The sequence below is a fragment of the Oryzias latipes genome, chromosome 1 (genome assembly GCF_002234675.1).
Source record: "Oryzias latipes chromosome 1, ASM223467v1".
NCBI classification, from domain to species: Eukaryota; Metazoa; Chordata; class Actinopteri; order Beloniformes; family Adrianichthyidae; genus Oryzias; species Oryzias latipes.
In genome coordinates, this window is record NC_019859.2 from 37,468,790 (window position 1) to 37,492,756 (window position 23,967).

Consider the following 23,967-nt stretch of genomic DNA (forward strand, 5'->3'; position numbering starts at 1 on the left):
AGATGTAAAAATTATCTGCAAAGCACTAGCACAGAGAATAGAAAAAGTCACTCCTCACATAATTCACTTTGATCAAACTGGATTCATCAAAGGCAGACACTCGGATGACAATGTCCGCAGACTCGTTAACATAATAGACTTTGCCACCATCAAAAATCAGGAAATGACTATACTATCACTGGATGCTGAAAAAGCCTTTGACAGAGTTAATTGGAAGTTCCTTATTGCTGTCCTCCATAAGTTTGGGTTTGGAGAATCATTCATCAATTGGATCAAAATATTATATCACAACCCCAATGCATCAGTTAGAACTAATAAACAGACTTCCAACAGGTTTTTTCTTGGAAGAGGAACCAGACAGGGCTGCCCACTCTCTCCTTCTCTTTTTGCTATATTCATTGGGCCTTTAGCTGCAGCAATAAGACAGAATGAGAGTATTAAAGGAATTAAAACCAAACACAGCCATCATAAAATTAGTCTCTATGCAGATGACATATTACTGTTTTTAAGTAATATACATTCTGTAAATGAAACGGCAACAATCATTAATGAATTCTCTTCTATATCAGACTATTCCATTAATTGGAATAAATCTGTTTTATTACCACTGAACAGTAATGCGGAGCAAGGACTCACAATACCAGTTAAATCAGGCAATATAAAATATCTAGGTATTTATTTTCCCCCCAAAATATCAGAACTGGTGCAGCTAAACTACACCCCATTACTGAAAAACATACAGGACGATCTAACACGCTGGACCAACCTGCCTCTGTCCCTTATGGGCAAGGTAGCCACGGTAAAAATGAAAATCTTACCCAAAGTTAATTATCTCTTCTCAATGATTCCCACACAACCGCCATTAAAATGGTTCAAAACATTAGACTCATCCATATCACGCTTTCTATGGAACAATAAACCTGCAAGAATTAGTCTAAAAACTTTAAAATCTGCAAAAAGCTGTGGAGGATTAGAATTACCAAACTTCCACAATTACTTTCTTGCAAATAGATTACAATACATCTTAAAATGGTTAAAAAATAATCCAGAAACCAACTCATGGTTAGACTTGGAACAGGCGTTATGTGGAAAGATCAACCTGTCAGATCTTCCATTTATTAGCCAAACAGTTAAAAAACAGGATTGTTTCAAAAGTATTAATATAAACGCCACTTTAACAGCCTGGTGGGAATTTCTCAAAATATCAAAATCATCAATTCAACCGTGCAAAATGACACCCATCTGGAACAACCCAGACATCCTCATAAACAAAAAAATTATCCACTTCCCAGCTTGGCAAGCAGGGGGCATAAAACAACTAGAGCACATAATTATTGATAGAAGATTCATAACTCCCCAGGAACTTCAAGACAAACATGGAATAAATAACTTCTTGGAATATCAGCAACTTAAATCAATTATTACTAAAAAGTTTAAATACAGAGACAACGATTTAAAGCTACCAGATGTAGTTACCACTCTGATCAATTTCTCAATGAATAAAACTCTCTCCAAAATATACAAACTTTTATGTAATTTAGATAATAATATTTCACTTCCGACAACAAAATGGGATGCGGATTTGAGCATCAGCACAGATGAAAGCTTTTGGTCAGAACTTTGTCTGAACACCTTTAAACTGACAAAAAGTCCAAATCTGCAGCTAATCCAATTCAAAACTCTTCACAGAATTTACTACACTGGACAGAGGATGTTCAAGATGGGTCTCAGTAACTCAGACATTTGTCAGCACTGTGACAGTAATCTACCCAACAATTACATGCATGCACTATGGTTCTGCACGCCTGTCCATGCTCTCTGGCAGCAGGTATGTGCCGATCTATCAGTCTGGCTTAAGGTTTCAATCACAGCTTCACCGTCACTTTGTGTGCTTGGTGACATGAGTGCCATCGATGTAGAAGGAGGACTAGGCTCTATCATTTTCATAACTCTTTGCATTGCTAAAAAAACTATTTTAATAAATTGGAAAAGCAAGAAAAAAATAAATATAAGTCAACACAGAAATCTGCTGCTTGATCAGATCAGCTTGGAAAAAATGTCAGCCCAAAGTTCAAGTAACTTTGAAAGAATTCAGTCTCTCTGGTCTCCCATAGCTAACTCCATGACTTAGGGGGTGGGGGGGCCTGGTCGTCGCTGCTCCTTGCCCTTCTGCCGTGGGCTGGGGTGGGGGTCGGGGCCTCCGGTGCCTGGCGGGGGGTGGTGGGGGCTCCGTTGGTCGGGGGGTCGGGTCCGGCGCCTGGGTGGGGCGGGCTGGGGCGCTGCGTGGTCCTCTGGGCTTGGGTGTGGGGGTGCGTGGTGGGGGGGTGGGGTGGTGGTCTGGCTTGGCTTGGGGGGGTGGTCCCTTTGCCTGTGCTGGGGGGGGTTGGCGGGGGGCGCTGCTCGGGGGGGGGCCCAGCTGCGCTGGATGGGCTTCCCACCTACACCTGGGGCTGGGATCGGCCCTTCCCTGGCTCTGGGGCGGGACGGGACAACCCTCTTGGGGCCCCCGGTCGCTCTGGGTGTCATCCGCTTTGGCTGCGGGGTCTGGGGGTGGGGTGGGGTGGGGGGTCTTGTCGGCCCTGCCTTGTGGGGGGGCATTCTGGGGGAGGGGGGGGGCACTATTGGTACGGGGCAGGGGGGGTTGACGGGTCGGGGTCTCCGCTGAGGCCATCGGCGGTTTCCCCGGCCGGTCGGCTGCCTCTGTCCCGTCGAGGCCTAACCAGAGCTCTTCTAGGGCCGGCGTTTGGGGGTGGGGGCCTGGGCTTGCTCCGGGGGGGCGGCCAACGCTTTCTGGCTCCTCTCTCTCTGTGTGGGGGGGGTGGTGCTGGGCCTGGGGTGTCGGCGCCTCCGGGGGTGGAGCCCCTGGGCTGGGTGGGCCTGGCCCCCTTGCTGGGGGGGGGGGGGGGGGACAGCTGTTTGACCATCAGGGGACAGTCAGCCCCAACTTACCCCCTTCCTCATATAACCTCATAATAGGGTGAGGGGGTGGGGGGCTTAGCCTGCGATGAGCCTGGGGGGGGGGGTTACTAGGCAGTGGCCCCCCTCCTATGGTTGCCGTATGGAGTGGGCCCCCCCTCTTTCGGATTTATTTGCACCTTAGACATGTAGGGCCCTTGGTAGGGGGGGTGCTTGGACATCACTGCCAGCAAGCAGCGGATGTCCTCCTAGCACCCTACCCGCCAATTTTAACCACACCTTAGACATTTAGGGCCCCTTGGTGGGGAGGGTGAGGGGACATCACTGTGAGTAATCAGGAGATGTCCCCTCAGTGCCCTACCCGCCAATTTTAACTGCACCCCCCTTAGCACACACACCCCCTCCCCCCCTCAATATATACATTCCGACATAAACACACACACATGCACACACACACACTCTCAAACACACATACACGCACACACATTTTGCAAGGAAGGTGGGACCTAGGACCATCTGTCCCCTGCCTCTTCCCTGGTGGGGGGTACGGGCCCCTTTGCAACGGCGGCCGTGTCCCCGGGGTGCCGGCTTCCTGGGCCCGGCGGTGCTCTCTCCGCGCGGCGGGGGGGTTCACATTACATCTGAGCCGGGAGTGTTCGTGTCCCTGGGGGGTGGGTTCTGGTCCTTGCTCCTGAGTGCTGGGCCCCGCCAATTTTCCAACTGTGGCCGAGCCTGGTCGGGCCATATTTACAACACCCCTTGTGGGCCCTCTTTTTTCCCCGGGGTTCCCCCCTCCTGGGCGGGGGCGGCGGGCCCCTGCCTCGCTCCTCCCTGGACCAACCGTCGGCCGGGCGGATGGCTGCCTGGAGTGCGGAGTGGGTCTCCCTTGGGGGGTCCTGGCTCGTACCTGGGGTTGGGGCGGGGGGATGCCCGGAACTCCTGGGTGGTGGTGGGGTGCTCGTCTGGGGCTGTGGGCGTCCTTCTCCGGTGGGGCCCTGCGTTGGGTTCTCCCGGCGCGGCGGGGGGGCTGCTCTCCTGGTTGGGCTGGGGCGGCGCTCTCTCTCCCTCCGTGCCTCCCTGAACTCTGGCTCTGGGGGCCTTGCGGCGGCCCTGCTGGCCCCGGCCTGGGTGGCGGGCTTGGTCGCCCGGGCGGCGGTTGTTCCCTGCCGGTTCCCGTGTTGCGTTGGGGGGATTCCGGCTGCCGCTGCTGCTGCGGTGGGGGTCTTGGGGTGGGGATGGCTGGGCACTCTCCCTCCTTCTTTTCACGTTCCACCATCCATTTTAGAAGAACATAAACACTCACCTGAGCACAGGTGTTAGCTCACCTTTGCACTAACAGTTTGCATGATAGAATGACTGAAATATTTCACACTAGTTGGTTTTAAGGCATAAGTATGCGTGTGAACACTATCTGTTTTGTGTACATGTCGACAGGTGGACATTTTTGCAGCTAGCAGGTGTGTTGATAACATTTGAGTGTGTGTGGACAGGCTCCGCCCTTTTTGTACTACATTTGAACTGTACCATAATGATTAACAACCAGTAAACTTGTTGCTTTATGCTGCTTCATGGTCTTATCCCCCTTCCCCTCTTATTATCACCCTCCTACCCCCCCCCCTCTCTTTATCGTCCCTCTCTCTTCTTCCCCTCTTTCCTTTTCCGTCCGGTCCAACACCAAAGATTTTCAGACATGATTGAAATTAATAAAGTTTGGCCTCAATTACAAAAGGGGTCTATCCAGACATACCTGTGGTTTGTTTGTTTGATTAAAAACCCCTCTTGTTAAAGTAAAATATGTCCAACACAAGAGGCCCTCAGCTCTCATCTGTCTGCCCAGCTGTTGGACAGGACAAGTTAAAAAAAAAAAATAAAAAATAAAGAACAACTGATTCAGAGTCAAAAGAATGAAACGAAGGAATGCCAGAAAACCTTCCAGGTTGAAAAAAACAACAAAGACTTTAAATGTTTTTTACATTTTTGATGACATATAGAGAAACTTACAGAGGTCAGTGTTTATTTCATGTTGTGAATTAATATAGTAATGTATGTAGAATTTCAGGGAGATGGTTCCTACCTCTCTTCTCACCAGTAAAGGGAACCAGGTCTTCTTTATCTGGATGCTCTTTGGCCTGTTTTTCTAGATGAGCCAGGAGGTTGTCTCTCTGAAAGGATCCTGTTGGTGCTTTCTTGGTCTGGTCCTTCTGTCGAAGTCCAGCAGGTAACAGGGCGTTCTAAAAGAAATAGATGAAAATTACTGAATGTTCCATGAAACTGGAGAAACAGAACATTTCTGAGTGGGTGTTTGTAGTTTACTGGGTCTGATAGAAAAGCATTGCAGGAAATATAATTAATTCCACCTTAAAAAGTGACTCTTTGGAGAGAGAAAACAAATGCTGTTTATATATTTATGTTCTGTGCGTGCTCCCACACAGCTAAAAACACGACTTTCAGTCAAAAAAATGTCTTTTGGTTTATTTATTTAAACACTTGTGAAGGAATTTGTTTTATTATTATCATTGCTTAAATGTATTTGGTTAAATGTATGTTTAAATGTTAACTCAGATTGACCTTTTTACCTCTTCTGAAAACAGTTGTGTGTTTGTTCATCTGCTTCTCATCCCCCACCCAGGATGAGGGGTTTACGACACACTGTCCTCAGCTGATAAGGGATACTGTTTGAACTTAGAATCCAACCAAAAGGGTCATTTGACGACACCCCCTAATGAACTTTTTGTCTTTGTCTTGAATTGTTACCTCCCACTTGTGTTCTTAATAAAAGCAGCACAGGGAGAGGCAGACCTTTGAGAAGAGAAACGTGGTGGACCTTTTCCAACACATTTGCTCCTCTCCCTCGTGCATGAGAAACTTGATTCTTGTTGTGGTTTGTTGTTTATAATTGTGTTTTTCTTTAATGTCTAGATGCATTTATCTGACATTCTTTGGTCCATTCGAGCCGGATGACAATATATCTGCGTCCTTGGGGGAGGATCATGCCGATTGAAGTCTGTGCACAGCCCGTGAGACCAGGTCTCCGGAGGAAAGTCCGTCGTAGTGAATTCTACGCCGGCCAATCGACTGGTCTGATCCCTGGGTCCGGATTGACGTTATTCGTTAACCAGTCAGACCACAACGACAAGGCAAGTACAGCGCTTTTTCAGGGGTTCAAGTCCCCGAAGTGGCCCAGAATTCTGAGGGACAGGTTCAAGTCCTGTTGCCTAACACACGTGTGGGTTTGGAGTCCCGGAAAAGTCCAGAATTCTGAATAAAGGTGTAGGTTCAAGTCCTGCAGCCTAAAACGCGTAAGAGGGTTCAAGTCCCTAAAAGGCCTAGAAAAACAACAAAAATAAAATAAAAAAGTTTTTTTTTGGTGTAAATGGAGTGAACTTGTTCGAAGCAGTGAGCAGCTGGAAACCTTGCGGTGTTAACACAAGGCTGCTTGTTCATGTAGAACAAGATTTCATCTCATTAGGCTTTAGGTGAAAAGAACCCAGAGTCTAAAACGGGTTTTGCTCCTGGGAGGACCCTAAACTTGTGACCGGATCAGACAATAGGTCTGACCTAGAAGCTTGTTGCACGGGGAGTGAAATTCGGTCCTGAGAGAAATTCTCTGTTGGTTCTGATCACACTCTGTGACTAACGTAAATAAAAGAAAATTAAAACATGGGGAATTCAAATAAAAAAGTTGAATTAACATGCGATTAAAAATATGTGTAAAGAGTTAATCCAGATTCAGCTACATTTTTGAGATAATGGGATAAAAATTACAATTTTAAGGGGAATCTTGGAGTACAGGAATAAACTGAATTAGTTCAACGGTTACCAATTAAAAACTAGAATAAAAACTAAAAAAGAAACAAAAAAATTGTGAAGAATTAATTTGTGCAAAACTGTGCTTAAATGAAGCAACGAAAAATAAAGAATGGCATTCAGAAAAGTAAATCTAGAGAAGCATGTCTGATTCCTAAAAAAGAAGAGGATGAATCAGTTGTGAGACTCAGACCCCTGCAACAGCAGGCTGCAGCGGGCTGCAGACCGAGCAGAAGCAGGATGAAAAGGGGGCAGAAACCAGCTGATTTCTCACCTCCTCCCTACCAGGGGACAAATGCTCCTCTGTTGACGGGTTTTTACCCACCAGTGACTGATTTAAATAAACCAGAAAAAGGAAAAATGATGTTAAGAGGAAAACGGAAAAACTTGAATGGAGTACAACTATGGGGGTTGGTTTGGAAGAAGCTGGAGAGTCATCTAAAGTTGCAGAGACATTTCCAATCATTGAAGTGTCCAATCCCAGAGCTGGAGAAGATGGCCAGAGGCCTACACTTCTTTTGTTTAGCACCTGGACATTGGAGGATATTAGGAAGGCAGTGAGGGGAGTTATCTCTCATGGGCAAATGATGGAAGTTCAGAGAGCTTGTCATTTGAATGGCCTTAAATGTCAGAAACCATGTATGACTGCTATGAAAGCAGACTGGGCAAAAGTAAAGGAATCCTATGAATGATGACGATCCACCCAGACCTCTTCCGCATAACAGTTAAGAGTTCATTCAAAGTCTTACACTTTTAGGACAAAGAATTAGAGAAGCCTTTCCAATGAGACCTGATTATGGAAAGATTGGTCAAACTAAGCAAAAAGATGGAGAGTTAGTGTCTGATTTTAGAGTCAGATTTGAAGAAGTTTTAAAGCTAATTGTGGACTCAGAGATAATGATAATGATAAAAGTCCCTATAGACAGCAGCTGAAACAAGCTTTACTGCAAGCTATGAGACCAGAGATTGCAAACTAGATAAGGACACTTTACATAGATCTGCCTACAGGAGCACTACAACAGTTTGTGAATTTTGCTGTTCATGCAGAAAAAGTGATGGTGAATAGAAAGAAATTTAGGAATCAAAGTGAACATACATTTTGGCAGGAGGAAAGTAGTGATGTGTTTTTTGGAAGGAATGTGAAGAGAGGAAGAAATCGTGGTCATGGAAAAGGAAGTTTTAGAAGAAGGTTTAGAGGAAGTAGCAACAGAGGGTCAGATCAAGTTGGTGATGGATGTTGGATTTGTGGACAGAGAGATCATTGGGAGAGAGAGATTGTCCTGAAAGGAAGAAATCAGATTGATTAGATGGTAAAAGAAATGACAAGATAAAAGATGAATCAGAACTAGAAATTCAACCAATTAGTGATGAATTTTTAGATCTCACTGAAAGAGAAATAGTTTTTGTTGATGGGTCAGCAAAGAAAGATGAAACAGGCAGAAACAAAGTGGGTTTTGCTGTTGTAACTCAAGATAAGGTTTTGAAGGCAGGACCCCTGCCTGGAAATTACTCAGCACAATCAGCAGAGTTGACAGCTTTAACTGAAGCATGCAAACTTTTTAAAGATAAGCCAGTTAGGATCTATACTGATAGCCAATATGCGTTTGCTACAGTGCATTTTGTTTTGTCAACAGTGGAAGAACTGAGGGTTAAAACGTCGACAGGAAAACCAGTAACGCATGTAGACTTACTGAAAGAATTATTAACTGCTTTAATGTTACCATCTAAAGTAGCAATATCTAAATGTGAGGGACACACACGAAGAACAGATCATAATTCTTAAGGAAATGCCTTTGCAGATGCAACAGAAAAGCAAGCTGCAACAAAAGATGTAGGAATGTGCACTAATGAGGATTTGACTGCAGATGCAACCGATGATGTTTTAAAAGAAATGCCACCCAGTGCACCAAAACAATAAAAAAATTTTGGTTGAAAAAGGAGCAAAGTTAGAACAAAGTCTTTATGTCAGCACAGAAGGAAAACCTATTTTACCAAAATCCATGTACAAATGGGCAGCAATTTTGAGTCATGGGCTTTGCCATGATTCAACAGGGGGGATGGTGAACTTATTAGAGAAATATTAAACAACTTATGGATTTATGCTCTATAAACTCTATAAATTTTTTTTTGTAAACAATGTGTTACATATATGCATCATAATCCCCAAGGCAATGTTAGACCTAAGAGAGGAAAATTTCCTGAACGAACTTTTCCTTTCCATACAATCCATATGGATTTTATTTAATTGAATAAAAGCAAAGGATTGAAATATTGTTTAGTGATTATTAATGCATTTTCCAAATGGGTTGAAATTTTTCCATGTGCAACACAAGACGCTATTACAGTAGCTAAAGCTATTTGTAAAAGAATGATCCCAACTTTTGGCTTTTGTGATAATGGTACACATTTTGTAAATCAAGTGATAGACAAAATGGCTCAACATCTTTGTTTTGATCTAAAGAGACATTGTAGTTATCACCCACAGAGTGCAGGATTAGTTGAGAGAACTAATGGCACTATCAAATCAAAATTAAAGAAATGCATGGAAGAGACAAACAGACAGTAGCCTGACTGCATAGACTTAGTTCAGCTAAGTATGCGTATCACACGCACAGCAGGTCAACCTTTAACGCCTTTTGAAATGTTGTATGGACATTCTTACAGGTTACCAGACATTGATCCTACACAGCAACATTCTCCAGATGATGATGCAAATTTAGTGGATTATTTGAGAAAAATGTTTACCACTAAAGATGTGCAAAGGACAAATCAAGTGCCAGATTCCTTCTTATCTCCACAGGACACTTCACCAGTGCAGGTTGTTGACTGGGTGTTTGTGGAGGCCATAAAAAGGAAGTGTTGGTCCAGCCCACGGGGGGAAGGGCCATTTCAAGTCCTGCTGACTACACCAACAGCTGTAAAGATTGCTGAAAGGACGTTTTGGATCCATCTATCACACTGCAAGAAAAAGCATCTGGGTGAGGCTAATTCCAACTGCTAGGTGGGGAAGTCTGACTACAAAGGGAGGCAGCTGTATAGAAGCTGCTTGTCTCAAAGTCAGCGAAGCAGGGGAATCCACCTAGTCTTAGGGAAGAAAGCACACCAGAACTCTTTTGCACTACACGGATCCTACACTGTTAGAGGACTTGAGGAGGTGATGTGCTAGTAACCTCTCCCTTCCGAAGATAGGTACATATCCACCATGGCGTGTCCAACTGGGCTAAGAGACAGTTTATTTTGTTTACTGTTCCTGCTATTCCTGACAGGAGCAACCACATGGATTTGATTCTTTTGGAATCGTTATCCACCTACAAGAAGAACCACCAACGAGGACAGACTAAACATTTCTCGACGATGGCTGATCCAGATAATCAATGACAGAGTTTCCCATGGTTATGCTGTTCCCTGCCCCAGAGGAGGTTGTGTTGGATCTAATCCAGATTTAATGCCAGGTAACAATGGTACTTATGTGGTTGATCAAATGTTTTGGTTATGTGGGCAGGCCCTCTACCTCAGTCTGCCTAGAGACTGGAGTGGGATTTGTGCTTCTGTAAAGGTCACAGGTCACACTTTCATAGTTTCTGCAGTCCATGAGCCTCACCTGAACCATAGACATAACCTTATTGATGTCAAGCCACATGATTCCATTTGGGGATCAGATGTTCCTGAAGACCATAAACACTGGAATACTGGGGAAAAGGTAACTATGGCATTGTTTCCCTAGGTTGGAAATGCTAAAAACACTTTCAGAATTGAGACCATTGATTATCGATTAGGTTTATTTTTGAACGCTACAATTAAAGCATTTAAAGCCTATAATGAAGAAATGTCAAGCATGAGACTTATGGTTCTACAGAACAGATTGGTTTTGGACTTATTGGTTGCTCAGGAGGGAGGTGTTTGTAAAATGTTAAATGATACTTGTTGTACATTTATTCCTGACAACACCGATGAAGGTCACAGCGTCACTGAAGCATTACATCAACTTGAAAATGTTCAGCAGGCAATGCAGGATGACAGGAAACCCCAATCTTGGGATTTCTTCTCCTGGCTTGCTTTTGGTTCCTGGTGGCAACTTTTGTTAAAAATAGTGACACCTATTCTTATGGTACTGATCATATGTTGTGTGTTCACTATGTGCATTTTTCCTTGTATTCAATCTATGATTTCCAGAGCAGTGAATGGTGGAGTACAGAGTGTTCTTCTGAGTCAAGAATACAACTTGTTATTAAAGGGAGAACAAGATGACTGTAATGATTTTGAAACTGAAATGACTTGAGAGAAAAAAAAAAGAACTTCTCATCTGAGTGTAAATTGAAAGTGTTATGAAAATGAAGATGTCTCAGAAAACTGAAAAGAGATGTGATGTTGGATGTGAGATTTTGACATTTATCAATGATAAAAAGGAGGGAGTATGTGAAGGAATTTGTTTTATTATTATCATTGCTTAAATGTATTTGGTTAAATGTATGTTTAAATGTTAACTCAGATTGACCTTTTTACCTCTTCTGAAAACAGTTGTGTGTTTGTTCATCTGCTTCTCATCCCCCACCCAGGATGAGGGGTTTACGACACACTGTCCTCAGCTGATAAGGGATACTGTTTGAACTTAGAATCCAACCAAAAGGGTCATTTGACGACACCCCCTAATGAACTTTTTGTCTTTGTCTTGAATTGTTACCTCCCACTTGTGTTCTTAATAAAAGCAGCACAGGGAGAGGCAGACCTTTGAGAAGAGAAACGTGGTGGACCTTTTCCAACACATTTGCTCCTCTCCCTCGTGCATGAGAAACTTGATTCTTGTTGTGGTTTGTTGTTTATAATTGTGTTTTTCTTTAATGTCTAGATGCATTTATCTGACAACACTTAAAGTAAATAATTGTATATTATGGATGGAAACATCACTTTAAACTTAATACTACTAAAATTAACAAGGATAAAAACAGTTTTTATCAGCACACAAATTTGCTGCTGTTGTTTGTTTTCTGTAATAACAGATGCATAAAAAAACAATACTATTCCATTCATAAAGCTGTCGATTATTTTGTGGTTCTTTGATGGGAAAACATTTTTTGAATCAAAGTCCCAGCAAATATTTGGAAAACAAGAAATATTTGTCATTTTTATTAACACGATCAGAGATGAGAGGAGATGAATTTAAATGAACCAAAATGTGTGTCAAAGCACCTATAAAACACGCTGGAGGAGGGTTAATGGCTGAGGATCTTTCTGTGCTGAAGCACACCAACATTTTCTGAAATGAAATGTTAGGGCAACCTTTTTTGATGATGGAAAATACTCTTAAAGCACAACTGAAGCTAAAATGAAACAGAAGAAGAGCACTACAGCAGTCTGGCTGCAGGAGTCTGGCTGCAGGAGTCTGACTGCAGGAGTCTGACTGCAGGAGTCTGACTGCAGGAGTCTGGCTGCAGGAGTCTGGCTGCAGGAGTCTGGCTGGAGGAGTCTGGCTTTAGGAGTCTGGTTGCAGCAGTCTGGTTGCAGGAGTCTGGCTGCAGGAGTCTGACTGCAGGAGTCTGACTGCAGGAGTCTGACTGCAGGAGTCTGACTGCAGGAGTCTGGCTGCAGGAGTCTGGCTGCAGGAGTTTGACTGCAGGAGTCTGACTGCAGGAGTCTGACTGCAGGAGTCTGGCTGCAGGAGTCTGGCTGCAGGAGTTTGACTGCAGGAGTCTGACTGCAGGAGTCTGACTGCAGGAGTCTGGCTGCAGGAGTCTGGCTGCAGGAGTTTGACTGCAGGAGTCTGACTGCAGGAGTCTGGCTGCAGGAGTATGGCTGCAGGAGTCTGGCTGCAGGAGTCTGGCTGCAGGAGTCTGGCTGCAGGAGTCTGGCAGCAGGAGTCTGGCAGCAGGAGTCTGGCTGGAGGAGTCTGGCTGCAGGAGTCTGGTTGCAGCAGTCTGGTTGCAGGAGTCTGGCTGCAGGAGTCTGGTTGCAGCAGTCTGGTTGCAGTGTCTGGCTGCAGGAATCTGGTTGCAGCAGTCTGGCTGCAGGAGTCTGGCTGCAGGAGCCTCCTGCAGGAGTCTGACTGCAGGAGTCTGACTGCAGGAGTCTGACTGCAGGAGTCTGGTTGCAGCAGTCTGGTTGCAGCAGTCTGGTTGCAGCAGTCTGGCTGCAGGAGTCTGGCTGCAGGAGTTTGACTGCAGGAGTCTGACTACAGGAGTCTGACTGCAGCAGTCTGGCTGCAGGAGTCTGGTTGCAGCAGTCTGGTTGCAGGCGTCTGGCTGCAGGAGTCTGGTTGCAGCAGTCTGGCTGCAGGAGTCTGGCTGCAGGAGTCTGACTGCAGGAGTCTGACTGCAGCAGTCTGGCTGCAGCAGTCTGACTGCAGGAGTCTGACTGCAGGAGTCTGGCTTTAGGATTCTGACTGCAGGAAACTGGCTGCAGGGGTCTGGCTGCAGGGGTCTGGCTGCAGGAGTCTGACTGCAGAAGTCTAGCTGCAGGAGTCTGACTGCAGGAGTCTGGCTGCAGGAGTCTGGCTGCAGGAGTCTGACTGCAGGAGTCTGGTTGCAGCAGTCTGGTTGCAGGAGTCTGGCTGCAGGAGTCTGGTTGCAGCAGTCTGGCTGAAGGAGTCTGGTTGCAGCAGTCTGGCTGCAGGAGTCTGGTTGCAGCAGTCTGGCTGCAGGAGTCTGGCTGCAGGAGTTTGACTGCAGGAGTCTGACTACAGGAGTCTGACTGCAGCAGTCTGGCTGCAGGAGTCTGACTGCAGGAGTCTGACTGCAGGAGTCTGGCTGCAGGAGTCTGGTTGCAGCAGTCTGGTTGCAGGAGTCTGGCTGCAGGAGTCTGGTTGCAGCAGTCTGGCTGCAGGAGTCTGGCTGCAGGAGTCTGACTGCAGGAGTCTGACTGCAGGAGTCTGGCTTTAGGAGTCTGGTTGCAGCAGTCTGGCTGCATGAGTCTGGCTGCAGGAGTCTGGTTGCAGCAGTCTGGCTGCAGGAGTCTGGCTGCAGGAGTCTGGCTGTAGGAGTCTGGCTGCAGGAGCCTCCTGCAGGAGTCTGACTGCAGGAGTCTGACTGCAGGAGTCTGACTGCAGGAGTCTGGCTGCAGGAGTCTGGCTGCAGGAGTCTGACTGCAGGAGTCTGACTGCAGGAGTCTGGCTGCAGGAGTCTGGCTGCAGGAGTCTGACTGCAGGAGTCTGGTTGCAGCAGTCTGGTTGCAGCAGTCTGGTTGCAGGAGTCTGACTGCAGGAGTCTGGCTGCAGGAGTCTGGCTGTAGGAGTCTGGCTTTAGGAGTCTGGTTGCAGCAGTCTGGTTGCAGGAGTCTGGCTGCAGGAGTCTGGTTGCAGCAGTCTGGCTGCAGGAGTCTGATTGCGGCAGTCTGGTCGCAGGCGTCTGGCTGCAGGAGTCTGACTTCAGGAGTCTGACTGCAGGAGTCTGACTGCAGCAGTCTGGCTGCAGGAGTCTGACTGCAGGAGTCTGATTGCAGGAGTATGGCTGCAGGAGTCTGGTTGCAGCAGTCTGGTTGCAGCAGTCTGGTTGCAGGCGTCTGGCTGCAGGAGTCTGGTTGCAGCAGTCTGGCTGCAGGAGACTGGCTGCAGGAGTCTGACTGCAGCAATCTGGCTGCAGGAGTCTGGTTGCAGCAGTCTGGTTGCAGGCGTCTGGCTGCAGGAGTCTGGTTGCAGCAGTCTGGCTGCAGGAGTCTGGCTGCAGGAGTCTGGTTGCAGCAGTCTGGCTGCAGGAGTCTGGCTGCAGGAGTCTGACTGCAGGAGTCTGACTGCAGCAGTCTGGCTGCAGCAGTCTGACTGCAGGAGTCTGACTGCAGGAGTCTGGCTGCAGGATTCTGACAGCAGGAGTCTGGCTGCAGGGGTCTGGCTGCAGGGGTCTGGCTGCAGGAGACTGGCTGCAGGAGTCTGGTTGCAGCAGTCTGGTTGCAGGCGTCTGGCTGCAGGAGTCTGGTTGCAGCAGTCTGGCTGCAGGAGTCTGGCTGCAGGAGTCTGACTGCAGGAGTCTGACTGCAGCAGTCTGGCTGCAGGAGTCTGACTGCAGGAGTCTGACTGCAGGAGTCTGGCTGCAGGATTCTGGCTGCAGGAGTTTGACTGCAGGAGTCTGACTACAGGAGTCTGACTGCAGCAGTCTGGCTGCAGGAGTCTGACTGCAGGAGTCTGACTGCAGGAGTCTGGCTTTAGGAGTCTGGTTGCAGCAGTCTGGTTGCAGGAGTCTGGCTGCAGGAGTCTGGTTGCAGCAGTCTGACTGCAGGAGTCTGGCTGCAGGATTCTGACTGCAGGAGTCTGGCTGCAGGGGTCTGGCTGCAGGGGTCTGGCTGCAGGAGTCTGGCTGCAGCAGTTTGGCTGCAGGAGTCTGGCTGCAGGAGTCTGACTGCAGGAGTCTGACTGCAGCAGTCTGGCTGCAGCAGTCTGACTGCAGGAGTCTGACTGCAGGAGTCTGGCTGCAGGATTCTGGCTGCAGGGGTCTGGCTGCAGGGGTCTGGCTGCAGGAGTCTGACTGCAGAAGTCTGGCTGCAGGAGTCTGACTGCAGGAGTCTGGCTGCAGGAGTCTGACTGCAGGAGTCTGACTGCAGGAGTCTGACTGCAGGAGTCTGACTGCAGGAGTCTGGCTGGAGGAGTCTGGCTTTAGGAGTCTGGTTGCAGCAGTCTGGTTGCAGTAGTCTGGCTGCAGGAGTCTGGTTGCAGCAGTCTGGCTGCAGGAGTCTGGTTGCAGCAGTCTGGCTGCAGGAGTCTGGTTGCAGCAGTATGGCTGCAGGAGTCTGGCTGCAGGAGTTTGACTGCAGGAGTCTGACTACAGGAGTCTGGCTGCAGGATTCTGGCTGCAGTAGTTGACTGCAGGAGTCTAAATACAGGAGTCTGACTGCAGCAGTCTGGCTGCAGGAGTCTGACTGCAGGAGTCTGACTGCAGGAGTCTGGCTTTAGGAGTCTGGTTGCAGCAGTCTGGTTGCAGGAGTCTGGCTGCAGGAGTCTGGTTGCAGCAGTCTGACTGCAGGAGTCTGGCTGCAGGATTCTGACTGCAGGAGTCTGGCTGCAGGGGTCTGGCTGCAGGGGTCTGGCTGCAGGAGTCTGGCTGCAGCAGTTTGGCTGCAGGAGTCTGGCTGCAGGAGTCTGACTGCAGGAGTCTGACTGCAGCAGTCTGGCTGCAGGAGTCTGACTGCAGAAGTCTGGCTGCAGGAGTCTGACTGCAGGAGTCTGGCTGCAGGAGTCTGACTGCAGGAGTCTGACTGCAGGAGTCTGACTGCAGGAGTCTGACTGCAGGAGTCTGGCTGGAGGAGTCTGGCTTTAGGAGTCTGGTTGCAGCAGTCTGGTTGCAGTAGTCTGGCTGCAGGAGTCTGGTTGCAGCAGTCTGGCTGCAGGAGTCTGGTTGCAGCAGTCTGGCTGCAGGAGTCTGGTTGCAGCAGTATGGCTGCAGGAGTCTGGCTGCAGGAGTTTGACTGCAGGAGTCTGACTACAGGAGTCTGGCTGCAGGATTCTGGCTGCAGGAGTTTGACTGCAGGAGTCTAAATACAGGAGTCTGACTGCAGCAGTCTGGCTGCAGGAGTCTGACTGCAGGAGTCTGACTGCAGGAGTCTGGCTGCAGGAGTCTGGTTGCAGCAGTCTGGTTGCAGGAGTCTGGCTGCAGGAGTCTGGTTGCAGCAGTCTGACTGCAGGAGTCTGGCTGCAGGATTCTGACTGCAGGAGTCTGGCTGCAGGGGTCTGGCTGCAGGGGTCTGGCTGCAGGAGTCTGGCTGCAGCAGTTTGGCTGCAGGAGTCTGGCTGCAGGAGTCTGACTGCAGGAGTCTGACTGCAGCAGTCTGGCTGCAGCAGTCTGACTGCAGGAGTCTGACTGCAGGAGTCTGGCTGCAGGATTCTGGCTGCAGGGGTCTGGCTGCAGGGGTCTGGCTGCAGGAGTCTGACTGCAGAAGTCTGGCTGCAGGAGTCTGACTGCAGGAGTCTGGCTGCAGGAGTCTGACTGCAGGAGTCTGACTGCAGGAGTCTGACTGCAGGAGTCTGACTGCAGGAGTCTGGCTGGAGGAGTCTGGCTTTAGGAGTCTGGTTGCAGCAGTCTGGTTGCAGTAGTCTGGCTGCAGGAGTCTGGTTGCAGCAGTCTGGCTGCAGGAGTCTGGTTGCAGCAGTCTGGCTGCAGGAGTCTGGTTGCAGCAGTATGGCTGCAGGAGTCTGGCTGCAGGAGTTTGACTGCAGGAGTCTGACTACAGGAGTCTGACTGCAGCAGTCTGGCTGCAGGAGTCTGACTGCAGGAGTATGACTGCAGGAGTCTGGCTTTAGGAGTCTGGTTGCAGCAGTCTGGTTGCAGGAGTCTGGCTGCATGAGTCTGGCTGCAGGAGTCTGGTTGCAGGGGTCTGGCTGCAGGAGTCTGGCTGCAGGAGCCTCCTGCAGGAGTCTGACTGCAGGAGTCTGACTGCAGGAGTCTGACTGCAGGAGTCTGACTGCAGGAGTCTGACTGCAGGAGTCTGGCTGCAGGAGTCTGGCTGCAGGAGTCTGACTGCAGGAGTCTGACTGCAGGAGTCTGGCTGCAGGAGTCTGGCTGCAGGAGTCTGGCTGCAGGGGGTCTGGCTGCAGGAGTCTGGTTGCAGCAGTCTGGTTGCAGGAGTCTGACTGCAGGAGTCTGGCTGCAGGATTCTGGCTGTAGGAGTCTGGCTTTAGGAGTCTGGCTTTAGGAGTCTGGTTGCAGCAGTCTGGTTGCAGGAGTCTGGCTGCAGGAGTCTGGCTGCAGGAGTCTGATTGCAGCAGTCTGGCCGCAGGAGTCTGGCTGCAGGAGTCTGGCTGCAGGAGTCTGACTGCAGGAGTCTGACTGCAGGAGTCTAGCTGCAGGAGTCTAGCTGCAGGAGTCTGGTTGCAGCAGTCTGGTTGCAGGAGTCTGGTTGCAGCAGTCTGGTTGCAGGCGTCTGGCTGCAGGAGTCTGGTTGCAGCAGTATGGCTGCAGGAGTCTGGCTGCAGGAGTTTGACTGCAGGAGTCTGACTACTAGAGTCTGACTGCAGCAGTCTGGCTGCAGGAGTCTGACTGCAGGAGTCTGACTGCAGGAGTCTGGCTTTAGGAGTCTGGTTGCAGCAGTCTGGTTGCAGGAGTCTGGCTGCATGAGTCTGGCTGCAGGAGTCTGGTTGCAGGGGTCTGGCTGCAGGAGTCTGGCTGCAGGAGCCTCCTGCAGGAGTCTGACTGCAGGAGTCTGACTGCAGGAGTCTGACTGCAGGAGTCTGACTGCAGGAGTCTGACTGCAGGAGTCTGGCTGCAGGAGTCTGGCTGCAGGAGTCTGACTGCAGGAGTCTGACTGCAGGAGTCTGGCTGCAGGAGTCTGGCTGCAGGAGTCTGGCTGCAGGGGGTCTGGCTGCAGGAGTCTGGTTGCAGCAGTCTGGTTGCAGGAGTCTGACTGCAGGAGTCTGGCTGCAGGATTCTGGCTGTAGGAGTCTGGCTTTAGGAGTCTGGCTTTAGGAGTCTGGTTGCAGCAGTCTGGTTGCAGGAGTCTGGCTGCAGGAGTCTGGCTGCAGGAGTCTGATTGCAGCAGTCTGGCCGCAGGAGTCTGGCTGCAGGAGTCTGGCTGCAGGAGTCTGACTGCAGGAGTCTGACTGCAGCAGTCTGGCTGCAGGAGTCTGACTGCAGGAGTCTAGCTGCAGGAGTCTAGCTGCAGGAGTCTGGTTGCAGCAGTCTGGTTGCAGGAGTCTGGCTGCAGGAGTCTGGCTGCAGGCGTCTGGCTGCAGGAGTCTGGTTGCAGCAGTCTGGCTGCAGGAGTCTGGCTGCAGGAGTCTGACTGCAGCAGTCTGGCTGCAGGAGTCTGGTTGCAGCAGTCTGGTTGCAGGCGTCTGGCTGCAGGAGTCTGGTTGCAGCAGTCTGGTTGCAGGTGTCTGGCTGCAGGAGTCTGGTTGCAGCAGTCTAGCTGCAGGAGTCTGGCTGCAGGAGTCTGACTGCAGGAGTCTGACTGTAGCAGTCTGGCTGCAGCAGTCTGACTGCAGGAGTCTGACTGCAGGAGTCTGGCTGCAGGATTCTGACTGCAGGAGTCTGGCTGCAGGGGTCTGGCTGCAAGGGTCTGGCTGCAGGAGTCTGGCTGCAGGAGTCTGGTTGCAGCAGTCTGGTTGCAGGCGTCTGGTTGCAGCAGTCTGGTTGCAGGCGTCTGGCTGCAGGAGTCTGGTTGCAGCAGTCTGGTTGCAGGTGTCTGGCTGCAGGAGTCTGGTTGCAGCAGTCTAGCTGCAGGAGTCTGGCTGCAGGAGTCTGGTTGCAGGTGTCTGGCTGCAGGAGTCTGGTTGCAGCAGTCTAGCTGCAGGAGTCTGACTGCAGGAGTCTGACTGCAGCAGTCTGGCTGCAGCAGTCTGACTGCAGGAGTCTGACTGCAGGAGTCTGGCTGCAGGATTCTGACTGCAGTAGTCTGGCTGCAGGGGTCTGGCTGCAGGAGTCTGGCTGCAGGAGTCTGGTTGCAGCAGTCTGACTGCAGGAGTCTGGCTGCAGGAGTCTGGTTGCAGGAGTCTGGTTGCATCAGTCTGGTTGCAGGAGTCTGGTTGCAGGAGTCTGACTGCAGGAGTCTGGCTGCAGGAGTCTGGCTGCAGGAGTCTGACTGCAGCAGTCTGGTTGCAGGAGTCTGGTTGCAGCAGTCTGGTTGCAGGCGTCTGGCTGCAGGAGTCTGGTTGCAGCAGTCTGGTTGCAGGTGTCTGGCTGCAGGAGTCTGGTTGCAGCAGTCTAGCTGCAGGAGTCTGACTGCAGGAGTCTGACTGCAGCAGTCTGGCTGCAGCAGTCTGACTGCAGGAGTCTGACTGCAGGAGTCTGGCTGCAGGATTCTGACTGCAGTAGTCTGGCTGCAGGGGTCTGGCTGCAAGGGTCTGGCTGCAGGAGTCTGGCTGCAGGAGTCTGGTTGCAGCAGTCTGGTTGCAGGCGTCTGGCTGCAGGAGTCTGGTTGCAGCAGTCTGGCTGCAGGAGTCTGGTTGCAGGAGTCTGACTGCAGGAGTCTGACTGCAGGAGACTGGCTGCAGCAGTCTGACTGCAGGAGTCTGGCTGCAGGAGTCTGACTGCAGGAGTCTGGCTGCAGGAGTCTGGCTGCAGGAGTCTAACTAAAGGAGTCTGGCTGCAGGAGTCTGGTTGCAGCAGTCTGACTGCAGGAGTCTGGCTGCAGGAGTCTGGTTGCAGGAGTCTGGTTGCATCAGTCTGGTTGGAGGCGTCTGGCTGCAGGAGTCTGGTTGCAGCAGTCTGGCTGCAGGAGTCTGGTTGCAGCAGTCTGGCTGCAGGAGTCTGGCTGCAGGAGTCTGACTGCAGGAGTCTGACTGCAGGAGTCTGACTGCAGCAGTCTGGCTGCAGGAGTCTGACTGCAGGAGTCTAGCTGCAGGAGTCTGGTTGCAGCAGTCTGGTTGCAGGAGTCTGGTTACATCAGTCTGGTTGCAGGCGTCTGGCTGCAGGAGTCTGGTTGCAGCAGTCTGGCTGCAGGAGTCTGACTGCAGCAGTCTGGCTGCAGGAGTCTGGTTGCAGCAGTCTGGTTGCAGGCGTCTGGCTGCAGGAGTCTGGTTGCAGCAGTCTAGCTGCAGGAGTCTGGCTGCAGGAGTCTGACTGCAGGAGTCTGACTGCAGCAGTCTGGCTGCAGCAGTCTGACTGCAGGAGTCTGGCTGCAGGATTCTGACTGCAGGAGTCTGGCTGCAGGGGTCTGGCTGCAGGGGTCTGGCTGCAGGAGTCTGGCTGCAGCAGTTTGGCTGCAGGAGTCTGGCTGCAGGAGTCTGACTGCAGCAGTCTGGCTGCAGGAGTCTGGTTGCAGCAGTCTGGTTGCAGGCGTCTGGCTGCAGGAGTCTGGCTGCAGCAGTCTGGTTGCAGGTGTCTGGCTGCAGGAGTCTGGTTGCAGCAGTCTAGCTGCAGGAGTCTGGCTGCAGGAGTCTGACTGCAGGAGTCTGACTGTATTAGTCTGGCTGCAGCAGTCTGACTGCAGGAGTCTGACTGCAGGAGTCTGGCTGCAGGATTCTGACTGCAGGAGTCTGGCTGCAGGGGTCTGGCTGCAAGGGTCTGGCTGCAGGAGTCTGGCTGCAGGAGTCTGGTTGCAGCAGTCTGGTTGCAGGCGTCTGGTTGCAGCAGTCTGGTTGTAGGCGTCTGGCTGCAGGAGTCTGGTTGCAGCAGTCTGGTTGCAGGTGTCTGGCTGCAGGAGTCTGGTTGCAGCAGTCTAGCTGCAGGAGTCTGGCTGCAGGAGTCTGACTGCAGGAGTCTGACTGCAGCAGTCTGGCTGCAGCAGTCTGACTGCAGGAGTCTGACTGCAGGAGTCTGGCTGCAGGATTCTGACTGCAGGAGTCTGGCTGCAAGGGTCTGGCTGCAGGAGTCTGGCTGCAGGAGTCTGGTTGCAGCAGTCTGGTTGCAGGCGTCTGGCTGCAGGAGTCTGGTTGCAGCAGTCTGGCTGCAGAAGTCTGGCTGCAGGAGTCTGACTACAGGAGTCTGACTGCAGCAGTCTGGCTGCAGCAGTCTGACTGCAGGAGTCTGGCTGCAGGAGTCTGACTGCAGGACTCTGGCTGCAGGAGTCTGGCTGCAGGAATCTGGCTGCAGGAGTCTGGCTGCAGGAGTCTGGTTGCAGCAGTCTGACTGCAGGAGTCTGGCTGCAGGAGTCTGGTTGCAGGAGTCTGGTTGCATCAGTCTGGTTGCAGGCGTCTGGCTGCAGGAGTCTGGTTGCAGCAGTCTGGTTGCAGGTGTCTGGCTGCAGGAGTCTGGTTGCAGCAGTCTGGTTGCAGGAGTCTGACTGCAGGAGTCTGGCTGCAGGAGTCTGGCTGCAGGAGTCTGACTGCAGCAGTCTGGTTGCAGGAGTCTGGTTGCAGCAGTCTGGTTGCAGGCGTCTGGCTGCAGGAGTCTGGTTGCAGCAGTCTGGTTGCAGGTGTCTGGCTGCAGGAGTCTGGTTGCAGCAGTCTAGCTGCAGGAGTCTGACTGCAGGAGTCTGACTGCAGCAGTCTGGCTGCAGCAGTCTGACTGCAGGAGTCTGACTGCAGGAGTCTGGCTGCAGGATTCTGACTGCAGTAGTCTGGCTGCAGGGGTCTGGCTGCAAGGGTCTGGCTGCAGGAGTCTGGCTGCAGGAGTCTGGTTGCAGCAGTCTGGTTGCAGGCGTCTGGCTGCAGGAGTCTGGTTGCAGCAGTCTGGCTGCAGGAGTCTGGTTGCAGGAGTCTGACTGCAGGAGTCTGACTGCAGGAGACTGGCTGCAGCAGTCTGACTGCAGGAGTCTGGCTGCAGGAGTCTGACTGCAGGAGTCTGGCTGCAGGAGTCTGGCTGCAGGAGTCTAACTGCAGGAGTCTGGTTGCAGGAGTCTGGTTGCAGCAGTCTGACTGCAGGAGTCTGGCTGCAGGAGTCTGGTTGCATCAGTCTGGTTGCAGGCGTCTGGCTGCAGGAGTCTGGTTGCAGCAGTCTGGCTGCAGGAGTCTGGTTGCAGCAGTCTGGCTGCAGGAGTCTGGCTGCAGGAGTCTGGCTGCAGGAGCCTCCTGCAGGAGTCTGGCTGCAGGATTCTGACTGCAGGAGTCTGGCTGCAGGGGTCTGGCTGCAGGGGTCTGGCTGCAGGAGTCTGGCTGCAGCAGTTTGGCTGCAGGAGTCTGGCTGCAGGAGTCTGACTGCAGGAGTCTGACTACAGGAGTCTGACTGCAGCAGTCTGGCTGCAGCAGTCTGACTGCAGGAGTCTGGCTGCAGGAGTCTGACTGCAGGAGTCTGGCTGCAGGAGTCTGGCTGCAGGAGTCTGACTGCAGGAGTCTGGCTGCAGGAGTCTGGTTGAAGCAGTCTGACTGCAGGAGTCTGGCTGCAGGAGTCTGGTTGCAGGAGTCTGGTTTCATCAGTCTGGTTGCAGGCGTCTGGCTGCAGGAGTCTGGTTGCAGCAGTCTGGCTGCAGGAGTCTGGTTGCAGCAGTCTGGCTGCAGGAGTCTGGCTGCAGGAGTCTGGCTGCAGGAGCCTCCTGCAGGAGTCTGGCTGCAGGAGTCTGACTGCAGGAGTCTGGCTGCAGGGGTCTGGCTGCAGGAGTCTGGCTGCAGGAGTCTGACTGCAGGAGTCTGACTGCAGGAGTCTGACTGCAGCAGTCTGGCTGCAGGAGTCTGACTGCAGGAGTCTAGCTGCAGGAGTCTGGTTGCAGCAGTCTGGTTGCAGGAGTCTGGTTACATCAGTCTGGTTGCAGGCGTCTGGCTGCAGGAGTCTGGTTGAAGCAGTCTGACTGCAGGAGTCTGGCTGCAGGAGTCTGGTTGCAGGAGTCTGGTTTCATCAGTCTGGTTGCAGGCGTCTGGCTGCAGGAGTCTGGTTGCAGCAGTCTGGCTGCAGGAGTCTGGTTGCAGCAGTCTGGCTGCAGGAGTCTGGCTGCAGGAGTCTGGCTGCAGGAGCCTCCTGCAGGAGTCTGGCTGCAGGAGTCTGACTGCAGGAGTCTGGCTGCAGGGGTCTGGCTGCAGGAGTCTGGCTGCAGGAGTCTGACTGCAGGAGTCTGACTGCAGGAGTCTGACTGCAGCAGTCTGGTTGCAGCAGTCTGGCTGCAGGAGTCTGGTTGCAGCAGTCTGGTTGCAGGCGTCTGGCTGCAGGAGTCTGGTTGCAGCAGTCTAGCTGCAGGAGTCTGGCTGCAGGAGTCTGACTGCAGGAGTCTGACTGCAGCAGTCTGGCTGCAGCAGTCTGACTGCAGGAGTCTGGCTGCAGGATTCTGACTGCAGGAGTCTGGCTGCAGGGGTCTGGCTGCAGGGGTCTGGCTGCAGGAGTCTGGCTGCAGCAGTTTGGCTGCAGGAGTCTGGCTGCAGGAGTCTGACTGCAGCAGTCTGGCTGCAGGAGTCTGGTTGCAGCAGTCTGGTTGCAGGCGTCTGGCTGCAGGAGTCTGGCTGCAGCAGTCTGGTTGCAGGTGTCTGGCTGCAGGAGTCTGGTTGCAGCAGTCTAGCTGCAGGAGTCTGGCTGCAGGAGTCTGACTGCAGGAGTCTGACTGTAGCAGTCTGGCTGCAGCAGTCTGACTGCAGGAGTCTGACTGCAGGAGTCTGGCTGCAGGATTCTGACTGCAGGAGTCTGGCTGCAGGGGTCTGGCTGCAAGGGTCTGGCTGCAGGAGTCTGGCTGCAGGAGTCTGGTTGCAGCAGTCTGGTTGCAGGCGTCTGGTTGCAGCAGTCTGGTTGTAGGCGTCTGGCTGCAGGAGTCTGGTTGCAGCAGTCTGGTTGCAGGTGTCTGGCTGCAGGAGTCTGGTTGCAGCAGTCTAGCTGCAGGAGTCTGGCTGCAGGAGTCTGACTGCAGGAGTCTGACTGCAGCAGTCTGGCTGCAGCAGTCTGACTGCAGGAGTCTGACTGCAGGAGTCTGGCTGCAGGATTCTGACTGCAGGAGTCTGGCTGCAAGGGTCTGGCTGCAGGAGTCTGGCTGCAGGAG

At 51.6% G+C, this 23,967-nt stretch overlaps 1 protein-coding gene across 3 annotated transcripts in view; it reads right to left on the minus strand.

Moving 5' to 3' along the window:
• tmod1 (tropomodulin 1) overlaps positions 1 to 23,967 on the minus strand; it is a 113,535-nt gene that overhangs the window by 53,524 nt on the left and 36,044 nt on the right. For all 3 annotated transcript variants that reach the window (XM_023952021.1, XM_023952050.1, XM_023952078.1), the window contains exon 4: positions 4,991 to 5,147. In XM_023952021.1, the coding sequence (XP_023807789.1) occupies positions 4,991 to 5,147 (157 nt within the window). The remainder of the gene's footprint in view (positions 1 to 4,990; positions 5,148 to 23,967) is intronic.